At 29.8% G+C, this 12,431-nt stretch overlaps 1 protein-coding gene across 2 annotated transcripts; it reads right to left on the reverse strand.

Moving 5' to 3' along the window:
- Positions 1-1,648: 1,648 nt before the first annotated feature.
- Positions 1,649-10,310, reverse strand: LOC8258051 (glycosyltransferase BC10). Of its 2 annotated transcripts, none has more exons than XM_048372037.1 (11): positions 9,931-10,310; positions 8,448-8,943; positions 6,699-6,797; positions 5,532-5,632; positions 5,335-5,406; positions 5,094-5,184; positions 3,435-3,515; positions 2,729-2,788; positions 2,529-2,651; positions 2,317-2,355; positions 1,649-2,210 (listed from the first exon to the last, which is right to left on the reverse strand). In XM_048372037.1, the coding sequence occupies exons 2-11, from the start codon at positions 8,829-8,831 to the stop codon at positions 2,082-2,084; spliced, it is 1,179 nt and encodes a 392-aa protein (XP_048227994.1). In that variant the 5' UTR covers positions 8,832-8,943; positions 9,931-10,310; the 3' UTR covers positions 1,649-2,081. The 2 variants fall into 2 exon arrangements, with proteins under 2 accessions (XP_048227994.1, XP_048227995.1); XM_048372038.1 differs by lacking the exon at positions 9,931-10,310 and adding an exon at positions 9,363-9,884.
- Positions 10,311-12,431: the final 2,121 nt, after the last annotated feature.

Consider the following 12,431-nt stretch of genomic DNA (forward strand, 5'->3'; position numbering starts at 1 on the left):
AAGCTCATGAACATACCGAATCGAACTTTTGTCTTCTCAAACTCGGCCTGAATTCTTAACGAGTTTAACAATAAAATTAAGCTTGAATCATTATATTTTTTAAACAGGCTTGAACAAGTTAAGAAATGAGCTACATCTGAATCAAGTTTGAACCACTTAGATCGTTTTATACCCCCTTTGTTTTATTTATTGCACTAGAAACTCCTTACATTTTGAAAGTCAATACAGTTAAAGAACTAAATTGATAAAAAAATAAATTGCTCCTCAAACTTCTTTCCAAAGTTACACTCTAATATAACAAAATTAATAAGAAGAATAACAACTATTTTATTTTTGATATTTTAAAATTAAATTATATAAATTTTCAATATTTTGATAAATATAAATATATTTAAAATGCTGAAATTTTACTAGGATTTAATTATGCTAAAGATTAGAGTAAGTAAAAGAATACTAACTAATTATCTTTGTACAAACACTAACATTCAATTTTTGCTAAATATAATTTTTTTTATCAATTTAGTCTTTTAACTGTCTTGACTTTAGATGGAAGAGACAATATTTAGTTTTATTAAAAAAAATAAAAGTATCTTGTGTAATAAATAAATTTTAAAAAATAATTTATATATTACACTAAAAATTATAAGATAAATAATATAAAATCAAATCTAGTTAAGGATTGTTTTTATGGAAATTTCGATAGAATGAGTTTTTAGTACAAAATTATAAAATAAATAATAAAAAATATAATTTTTAAATATTAAAAAGTAACTAATATAATATAAAAGAAATATAAACAGCAAACTAATTACTTCTTAAAAGAAATTACTATCTATGAAAATGATTTTTTGATAAAAATGATCATATGACTTATTTTATAACATGCGACTATATCTAATTTCACTCATTGATGAAAACGATTTTTTCATAAAAAATGATCCTGCGACTTATTTTGTAACATACAAGTATTTCATAATTTACTTGTTAATAATTTATATGAAAACATGTTACTATTGATTGGATTTTACTAGAGTATCATGTATCATTGTGGTAGTGTATTCTTTAATTTTTAGATAATTAATCAGTATTATTTTAATTAATTAATTAATTAATTAATTACATACATCATTCTATTAATTAAATTGTCAATGAGTTAATATATAATTCTTAATTATTTATATAAGTTAAAATTATATAGATAAATTTCATAATTGTAAAATACCACTGATAAATTCTGAAAATAGATAAAGAATATTAAAAAATAAAAATAATATGTTTGGTTGATCAATACCTACTATTATATATAACTGATTAATTTTTTTTAACAAATATTTATCATTGATGGTACATATTATTTTAATATTAAATAATAAAATACTGATTACTATAAATTGATTAAGGCATCTAACGGTGAACAAAATAATACGCGGGATTTGAATAAAAGTGTAAATCATATCGTTTGAAAATACAATATCACATCGATGTAGACCTATTTTACAGTAAATTATTAACGAAATAAACCAGAGAGTAATTTGTCAAAAATAAATCCATTAAAGATGTGCACTGGGAAGTTAGAAGAAAAGTTGTATGGCTACATTAACTTCTGAGCAAAGAAATAAAAGCTTAAATGTCAGCATTGAAGAAAGACTTGCAGGCCAAAGAGATGATATACAATCTCATTCTTTTTCAATTTACACAAGTTTGGAATTGCTCAGCCTAATAATCTTTTCAAAATAGTGTTCTATTTGCAACTCCACATTTTCAACTATTGAAATAATAAATCCCCCAAAAAATTTCAACTATAAGCCCAAAATGGAGGGTAAAAAATGAACAAGAAATCACCCGCCCCTAATAAATTGATATCGTTAGCCTCCAACCCAACTAATAAGTCACCCTAACTGCTCTCCTAGTTGCCCATGCACAAATAAACCGTGCTGGGAGGACATTATCATTATCGCCTCAGTATGCAGCATTTACAAATTTTTTTAGGACATTTCAGATACTGAGACGCAGTGGGGGTCGAAAGCAACTATGGATCCAACCGAAAAGAAAAGAAAAAATTAGAGTCGAGAAATTATTTCTTAAATTGTTGTATAATTGGAGAAAAGTTGCAGCAGGTTATCAATAGCTTCTGGGTAGAATTTCCTTGCGAACAAGTAGCATGGCCGTCGGATGCCATTCCACAAGCATGGCTGTATTTGCACTTCCTTCTACAGAAGCCAAAAGGAGAAAAGAAAATGCAGGATGAAATCAAATATATAAATTAGACAATTATGAATTTTCAGAGTATTTCAAGGAATGCTTGTAAACTAGTACCTTTTCATCACTTGTCACATGTATACTTTGATCAATTGACTGCAAACAGATAAACAATCATGTCTCATGATCAAAGTCCATAAGAATTAGAACAATAACAGGCAACCAGTTGGAAGAACTGTGCCATAATGAATTTGAATTCTCCTCAAAAACGAAAGTTCCAAACAGCAGTCCACATTTCAGCAAGACACAGTCTGAAGCAAAGATCATACCGTAATATTCTTCAGAAGCTCATACGTAATATCCTGAGCCCTATAAGATTTTGGATGCCACTTTCTCTCAGACCAATCAACATGTGTTACCGACCAGTTTGCAATTCCACCAGGATCAACCATCTGAAGTATAACAGTGAAATCATAAATAGAAACCAAGAATCCAGTATAGTAAATGAAATATTGGGGAAGATTCTCACATGGAAATAGGTTGGCAAATAATGTTCATCGGCAATGCAATTTTTCCCTTCCAAACCAGGCTGTTTCATCAAAGAGGTCCACAATTAGTTTACAAGACCCCCACAAACAGATAATATGCCATTCATATAGTAGATTTCATGGCATCCATCGAGTCTACAAATTGCAACCCAACTTATCTCCCATCTATCCCCCAAAAACATCATAGTGGAAAAAGACAGAAGATTTCAAAATGTAGAGATAACAAGAAAAATTTTAAAAGTAAAACAAGAAGTGTTTCTCCCTGCTCTTATTCTTCCATCAATTGCAAGTATCTGACTAGTACTTATTCTGGTAATGAACATACTATTTGGATATTCATAAAACAAAGAAAGCAAGTCAACACAAAGAAAAAATTTGTAGGACGGATGTATGAATAGGCGATAAACCATAAGGAAAGATCTTTCACATTTTCTAGTTCCCCAATTCACTCATGTTGTACATTCAAGAAATTTCAAATATTTCCCAGAAGAAGCTTAGGATATCGATCAGCAAACCTAAAATCATGAATCATGATCTCCAAAAGTCTTTATATAAAGAAAATGAAAGACATACAAAAACAAACACACATGAGCCATGGCTGTTGGGTTAAAAAGTGGACACCTATGGCAGCTTCAACCTTCAATATCAATTAATGATCAAAATAAGCTAGCACTAAGGAAAAACTACCTTGCAGTACTCGCGGAATTTTGAGTAGTAAAGATAATCAGCCACAACTATCACAGCATGTTGCCGCTTCATTGAGAACCACTGCAGAAAAAATTCATTGATTAAAATTGAAATTCAGAAAAAAAAAAAAACACCCATTCTGCCCCTCTCCCTCATGAAACCATACCCACCCATACATAAATACATACATGAAGTTTTATGTATTTATACAACTTTTCTGCACATAGTATTAGCAAAAGGGAAAAGGCTCATTTTGGCCCCTAATGTCTAGGTCGAGGATTAGATATGCCCCTAAAGTACTCTTCAGGATATTTAACTGTTAGAATCAAGTTTTCCTCTTACGAGCCCATCAGCAAACGGAAACAAGATTTAAATTTTATGACCGTTATTAACTGAAAAGGACCCACAGGATGACTAAGCAGCAACAGCAAATAGCAAAGGAGAAAAAAAGGGAAAACGCTCATTTTGGGCCCTAATGTTCAGGTCGAAGAATAGATATGCCCCCAAACTACATGTTAGGATATTAACTGTTAAATCAAGTTTTCCTGTTATAAGCTCCTCAGCAAACGGAAAGAAGATTTAAATTTTACAACCCTTATTTATAGACAAGGACCCACTGGATGAGTAAGCAGCAGCAGCAAATAGAAAAGGAAAAGAAAAAGAGAGAGAATTATACTGTAACAGCAACAGAAATAGCAATGATAAATTGAGCGAAGGAGCTGAGGGAAGCAAACAAACAGATGCAGTCTTATTGGTAAAGGAAACCTTGAACCACCCCTATCTGGATTTTGAGAAAAAACTAAAACCAATTCAGAGGAAAAACTTTTCTTCCTTTTTTTTCATTTCTACAAAATTTATTTATTCTTTGCCATTAAATTAACCATCAAAACAAAAATAATCAAAAGCCAAAAGGATAAAAGTAGAGGAGCTACTATTTCTATGTTGAAGAGAATGATTACAGTGAAGTTGCTAAGTTTTGTTTCTAGTATAGTTTAGAAGATTCTTTTCAGAATCAAATTCCTCTATTAAATTCTTTGTGTTAGATTTCTATTCCCAAGTGGTTTAAGGAATTATTTTGTCCTTTCCTTTGAATACACACTCAAATAGCTCAATGAGATGGACTCGGACGAAGACTTGCAGCTGGAAGAGACGGTGCCACCGAGATAGAAACTGGAGTTGTCAGATGTAATTCCAGTACAGCAAGATGATGGTCCAAACCTGTTAATCTCATCATATACAAGACTGAGTTTGAAGAGACAATGAATTACTTTTGAGCTATTTATCTCTCTGATGAGCTATCCCCATTACCCACTTTGTTATTATTCTTAATTTCGGAATTACACTGTACTCACCATTTTTTTTACAAAAAAACTTCTCAACTGAATAGAAATGGATTGACCTTTTCTCTGTTTATTTTTGTGTTTACTGGACAAACAAAAAGATACTGTTTTAATTTTTATTTAATTTTTTCCCTTTTCTTGCTTTATTTCTTCGTTGATTCCAACTGCTATCCACAAAATAAGGCTCTTCTTCACTCTCTCTCTCCCTTTTTCTATTATTATCGGTTGGCTTCCCACTTAATCAAGGAGTGTTCTTTTCTTGATACATGTATGCATTTTGCAAAACTCATCACCAACCTCTGCATCAAAATAAACATACCTGTGCACCCTTTCTGAAGTCTTTCTTCTCAACTTCAGGTAACATGTGTTCTGAGTACCTACCATTCCCATGTGGACCAGGATCATAAAAGCTGAAAACAGAATGAAAAAAATGCATTAGTACGGAAACAAATTGAACCAATTTGGGAATGTAATCTTCACTGTTACTGCATTTTCTGTACTTCGCCTTTCATCTCGCAATAGGATATAAGAGACAGAGAGCACTAGAAGTTGGCACTTACCAATCAACATAACTCAGATTTGTGTATATCAGATAGTTGTAGACATAGTCAAAGTTATGTAATGGTACGCAACTGCAATAGAGAGAAAAAAGAAATCATCAAATCCTTAGCAAAGGAGAGATCACAGTTTACAATTTACCTCTAATTTAATTTTTAGAATTCAAAGCATTATCATTAGAATACTACAATCTGATTACCTATCAGAAAGTAACACAAAATGCTGATTGTCAGGATCCTGTAGAGCATTTGCTAAAAGTCGCCTTTCTGCATCAACCATCGAGATTTTTCCCCACACCACCTACAAAAATATTTGACCAGGCTATGAGTTAGTCAGATTATTGGATCAAAATCCTGCAAAATAGTTTAGGAATAATATGATATGTATTATCTTATTAATAACCTTAACACTTATAATAGTAAATATAGTTCTCATAATTTCAGATGACATTGGATGCATTTGAAGAGCAAATCTAAGGAAATATTGCAAACTATAAAATCAGGCCTTGCCTTCTTCCTGTAAGGCATCCTAATAGCCTATAAAGGTCAAAGATTATAAATTTTATTCCCTCACAAAACGTTTCATCTTTATAATTCTGGACTAATGATTAGAAATATTTAAAAATGCTTTTGAGAAGTCCATGCCCCAAGAATCTTGATAATGATGACAATAATTGCCAAACTGAACCTAGAAAAAGGTCTGAACCTAATAAAAAATTCCAAGACTTCATTAAGCACCTAAGAAAAAATTAGAAAATAAATGGTCAACTATAAAATAATATAATTAAGGAAATGAAATAATTGAAGTTTTGCGGCGACACAGTTTAGTCCTTGTTTCAGAATAACCAAGTTTCATTTCATACCTATACTAACGACAATGAAATTCTTAAGCTTTGAAAAATTGAAGAGTTCTACTGTATTACAATTTTAGATGCCAAATATAAGGCTAAAGTTAAATGAAAATTTTGTAGTACTACAATAACGGTTTCAGATATTCCCATTAACAAAACTTAGGGATTGAAGTAAGTAGTAACTAATATTGAGACAAGGTAATAGCTATACAATACGCAATCTCGAGATAAAAAATAAATAAATGCACAAAATATTCAGGTTTTTGTTTCCTGTTTTCTGTCTCTCCTGGAATGTAACATGAGAAAATCACAAGTTTCCCAGCCATAACGTATATACCACAAGGCTACAGGTTCTTCAAAACCACCTACTCAAATAAGAAAATGTAGAAAGGTATTGATTTATACAATTTTTCTTTTCAGTTAACATTTATAAATGAGAAACATCATAACAGAAAATGAAACATGGCTGAACATATTGTAATAAAACCATTATGACTTAAGGATAGAATTAAAGACCTGATCACTGCGTATATCCCTATTAATAAAGTAACGGCTCACATGCACTGGTTTTTCCTTAGATGCATGCACATAGATTGAAAACCTGCCTTCATGACCCTGCAAAAATGAATTGCTAGCTTTAGCTAAAAGTCGAAAAAAATTAGAGAGGCTTGGTTAATATATACAACAGAATCAAATCACACAACTATAGGAAAATTGAGAATTAACAGATCTCACTACCCCGATTTCATCACTAGTTCCCTGTCATTCTCAATAAGAATTTAGTATTTACTACTTCCTTTTCTTCATTTCAACTTCAGGAACATTAAATATTGACATACATGAGCAAACAATAAGGGAATATGCTGAAAATAAGGCATTAAAACATAAAATGGAGAAAAACTTTCACCTTAATATCCTTTGAGGTCAACACAAAAGTAACCCTGATGTATCTTTTGCTTTAAGGTGAAACATCTACAACTAAATTCTAAAACAACTGGCACTAACAAGTTTAACCCATCTTAAGAAAAACTAATGACCTCAAACTGAGTCTGTGAGCAAACACCCAGCATGTGGACCTCACTGCTGGATAACACTCATATTCACATGTTGTGGAGACCTTTTCACATAAAAAGATATAGCCAGAGAGATAGCTCAACGCAATTCTACTTGTCCCACCTGCCAGTTGGCAAATTAAACAAAAGAAAATAGATGTCCTCCACTAGTATATCAACATCTTAAAGCTCTTTTAGTTTGAATTATAGAAGACCATGGGACTTCTTAGTCATCATACTGAACATGGCCAACTCTCATTTTTCATGTCAAATACAAAGGATATTTAAACCTCATATGAGTCATTTAAATCTACTGTTCCCTTTTTGGAGAGTCCACAGTCATACTAAAAACATATATCCAGCTAACTAATAGCTTATATCTTCTTCAAAAGTATTGCCTTCTTTTCTTCTTTTCCTTTTTTATATGTCAAACAAGGTATAGAACACAGCACACACATGAGATACCAACAAGAAAAGATCAAACAAAACGAGCTCCAAATACACGCCAAAAAATTAAAAATAAGATGCTTTCACTGAGTATCCATAATAAAAACCTGTTGATTTAGCATCCTAATGGGATTGAAAAATTCATTCCACAATGTTACAACAATCAAATTTGTCCTGACCACCCTATATTTCTTAAAGATTGAAAGTTGTACTTCAACTTGAAGTCCATGTAGTCTCTCTTTCTGTTAATTGAGATTTCTTTTACAAAATGATTTCTACTGCTTTCTACAGAACAGTTGTTGCACTTTAAGGTAAGATAGTGTCTGAAACACTAAAGCAATAGCGTCTATCACCTAAAATTATTATTCCGTCAAGGGTGTTCTTGTTGTTTCCTTTTTCTTTTTCTATTTTTCATTTTTCTGCTACTAATCTGAACTGCCTATTATTTTCTAATGTATGATAAGTAGCGCTCTAGTTAAAATAATTAGCATTCTGCCTAAGCATGAGGGAGAATAATTAAAAAATGATTGCTAGTTGTCTAATACAATAGAGCAAAGACCTATATAAAGGTAAAAGTTTTATACATGTCACAGAATACTGATACTGGTCAGACACTAATTGAATTGTTTGCATGCTAAAACTCTTACACTCTGTTAAATCTATACAGGATGACAACCTGAATTATTATTTACTGTTTAGAAATTAATGGCTGAGCAAATTCAAAGTATTTACAAACAGAATGCATTTTTAGTGCACACGAACTTACATGGAAAAACTTTTCCCACAGCTTCTCGAAAGGTAATGAACCAGGAGTCAAGAACATAAAAGCAATCTTAGCATTTTTTGTCTGAAGAGGAGGTGAACTCATAATTTCCCTAACCACAACACGAGAAGCAGTTTCTTCATCTGTATATTCCCTTGCAGGAGCAGGCGGAAGCCAATCGGTAAGAACCTTGCAACCTCTGGATGAAAATACGTAACAAGCAGAACTGCCTTGGGGTGGATAGACATAAGCACAAATTAGGAACAGGCTGACCATCGAAACCAACACTATTATCCATATTGGTCTCTTCATAGGAGGGCGGTGGCGAGCCCCAGGCAAGATCTGCATATCACCCATGCCTAGACGCCACGCCTGAGCTGTCTTCATTTTAGTATAAGCACATCAGTACTTAATCTTGAGGTCATGCATTTCTTTACTATCATGAATGTCCACCACTCTCTCAAACAATCAGTTAGAATTTAACAGCCAACCCAAAACTCTTCAATTGATTATGTAGGGAAACCCGGAAATGAAATAGACAAACAAATCCATCAGAAGAACAGATAGGCATAATAATGCTTTTATATCCCAATAATCAGAAACAGCATTCATGACATTATTACTAAAACTTCCAGTTAAGACATCCGCATTCAATATCTATATTAGAAATAATTTCTTTTTCTAAAAAATAGTTTATCTAGTTAGAAAGATTGGCCAACTTATTTCATTAATCCCACAAAAAAACTAGAGACGAAGTGCCTGGCTTCTTCAAATAATCTCACAGAAAAAAAAAAAATAGTACAACCAGATCCACAGGCAATCCTATGAAGAAACAATAACAAAAGAAATCGAACTTACGAAACCAAATCAAGCAAAAGAAAGAAAAAAAATCTTTATGATCAAATTTCATAAATTTACCAGTTGCAGAAAACAACTAAAAGAATTCAAAGGTAAGTTCTGTTTCCTCTTTTTATTTGCCTCTTTTCTCAGTAAGAGGTCACACCCACTTTCTGAAAAGTAAGCGCCACCGAAAATCAAGAAAAAGAATTAAAAATAAGCCCAAAAAGATCAAAAATAATCTAACCCTTTGATTCAAAGTCCTTAGTTTGTCCAACAACCAAAACTACTTCTTTGTAAGAAAAGTCAAACCAAACGTAAAAGCAATGACTTGTTCAAAATCGAAAATGCAACACTCAATTATTGAAACTCAAGCCTCCTGGCCCCCCAACACATTTGGAAACTTCAACTCTTCTTTCTACACCGACCATTACGCTCACTCAGATCATGCATGCATAGAATTATTTTTACATCCTTTTCTGGGAAACCCAGAAAAAGAAAAAAAAAAAAGAAAATGGATCAAAATCAAAGCAATTCAAGAACAATACTTTAACCACTCATTTTAATTGTCCTTGCTTGTTTTTGGAAACCCAGTAAGAGAAACAGCAAGAAAGCCTGATCAAAATCAAGAAATGAGAGAAGCAAATACCTGCAAGAAAGTCCAGTGGAAATTAATCCCAGATCTCTAATTGGCAGGTCTCTTTTACTACTTTTTTTTTTTCTTGTTTTAACTCTCTTCTAATATAAATCTCTGGACTCAAAGATCTACTAATAAAAAGAAAAAGAAAGGAGGACTTTGGTGAAGCTGAATGGAGTTCAAGATCTAGGGCACAACATAAACCCGCACCAAATAAGATCAAAGCACAGACAGATAGAGCGAGAGAGAGACATAGACAGAGATTTGTTATATTATTTATATATTTGTTATATGTAAGTGATGGTTTTGATTTTGATTTTTGTAGACGATTCGTTCTTGTGCTGCTTTGTGGGTCTTTTTCTTCTTTCAGCGAGAGAGAAAGCGAGAGTGCGTGTATGCATTTGTGTCAATAATAATATAATAATAGTAACCAATAATGTTCAATTTGACCCTGAATTTTATGATAGGTTTAATTTGACTCTCAATAATTTTTTAGGTTAATTTAATTTAAAATGCTTTTTATTTTAACTTAATTTGCTTTTATGAGAGACTGAAAATCAATTTTTTCAAGAAAATAATAGCATTAGACTAAAAATAATTTATTAATTCTTCAAAAATCTGTTTTATTATTTAAATTAATTTAATTATATATTTTCAAAAATAACAATTTTTTATTCATTTTAATAACTAATATATTTTAGATAAATATTAAAAAAATTATTTTTATAAATATTAGATGAAATTTTTGATTTACTAATTCTAAAAGTATTACTTTCGAAGATCTGATTCTAACAAAATAAAATACTGGACTAAATTGATTTAAAAAATAAAAGAACATGTACTAAATTTGATTGTAAACTTTTAGGGACTACATTGAACTTTATTTCTATTAATAATAATAATAATGATGACATAAGCAGTCGTTTCTTTGGCACTGTTTCAAACAGAAAAACAGAAGCATTTTCAGCGGCGAACTGAAAATTTTCGTTTTTTAATCTTTTCTGAACTTTTAACTTCAAACGGATAAATGATATGCTCTTTTCACACTAGAAGCGCGTGCGATCTATTTCCCGCATGATAATTTTATATGCAAAAGTATTTTTAATATATACATATTAATTTTATTTCTCATCTATTATTATTAATTAATAAAATTATAAATAAAAATATATTAACAGATAATATAATATCTATCAACACATTTTACTACTTTATAAATAGTTACTTTTATCATATAATAAAATTTATATATTATTACATCCTTAATAAACTTAATAAATAATTATACTTTAATTAAATTTATATAGAATTATAAACTATTTATATTTATTTTAATAAAATGATAATTATAATACTAAACTTTTAATATGTATTTTATTTAATTATATTCACTAAGAATATTGTTAACAAAATAACTTATTTTTGTTGAATAACTGTTTTTATTTATTTTAATAGAATGTTAATAATTATGTAAGAAAAAATATTAAAATAAAATATTTATTTTAGCAAATTAAAAATATGAGAAAATTTAATATGCTAGTTTCAATATTTTTTAGAAATTTTAATATTTCAAAAGTAATCTGATTATAGTTAAATAAAAAGCAAGATTTTTTCTTTTGAAAAAAATAATAAAGAAGAAAAGAATTTTAAATCTCATGATAAAAAGAAATGAAAAATATAATATAAAATATTAAATTGTAAATAAAAATTAAAAGGATCTAAACGATATTTCTTCATAAGTTGTTTGATATTTTTATTAAATTCATTAATAATAAGTAAAAGTGTTTGAATTCAAAATATCTTAAAATCTTTATTTATATTATATTTAGATTTATAATAAAATATAATAATAAAACTCAATTAGTTTATATTATGCTCAGTTTAAATTTATACTATATTCAACTTAAGATATATTTTAATGTATAATTAATTTAATATATAGAAAAATATGGACCACTTGAAGTAATTCACTTGCAATAATCCTATTAATAAGGTACAATAATAATAATGAACATAAAAATTAAATAATCAATGAAATAAAATTAAAAGTATCTTATCTTTTCTGAACTTTTATTTTCAATTTTTTCAAAAATATATACTGAGCTATTTTAATTCCAAAATAAGTATATATAATGTGATATAATTATGAGTACTACCTTCAATTATATTCTAATATTTAGCAATCAAAATATTGTTTTGATGTATAATATTTAAAAGTAAATAATCTTGAAAATAAAAATTACAACAATTAGTAAACTTATTGAGGATAAAGCCTATTTAAGTAGTAAATCCCCCTAATAAGTTAAGTATTTCATGTAACAAATAGCAATTAATCCAAATCCAGAGCTGATTTGGCATTCCACAAAATTGGATTTAAATATTTCTTAAGTGATTAAACCCCTAATTCCTAAGAGGAGGGAGATGAATCTCTTCTCAAATCCACTTACTTAGGTCATGCATTAAGATTAAGGAACTATTAAACTAAAGGATCTTGTAGATCTATTTCTAATATC

The sequence above is a fragment of the Ricinus communis genome, chromosome 3 (assembly GCF_019578655.1).
Source record: "Ricinus communis isolate WT05 ecotype wild-type chromosome 3, ASM1957865v1, whole genome shotgun sequence".
Taxonomy (NCBI): domain Eukaryota; kingdom Viridiplantae; phylum Streptophyta; class Magnoliopsida; order Malpighiales; family Euphorbiaceae; genus Ricinus; species Ricinus communis.

What these genes read in the sequence shown, in the direction of transcription:
- LOC8258051 (XM_048372037.1), bottom strand. Translation starts at nt 8,831, where the DNA reads ATGAAGACAGCTCAGGCGTGGCGTCTAGGCATGGGTGATATGCAGATC. An exon ending in TGTGGGAAAAGTTTTTCCAT is followed by an intron (nt 6,798 to 8,447) that starts GTAAGTTCGTGT and finishes TCATTTTTGCAG; the next exon opens with GGTCATGAAGGCAGGTTTTC. An exon ending in AATCTGAGTTATGTTGATTG is followed by an intron (nt 5,185 to 5,334) that starts GTAAGTGCCAAC and finishes TTCTGTTTTCAG; the next exon opens with CTTTTATGATCCTGGTCCAC.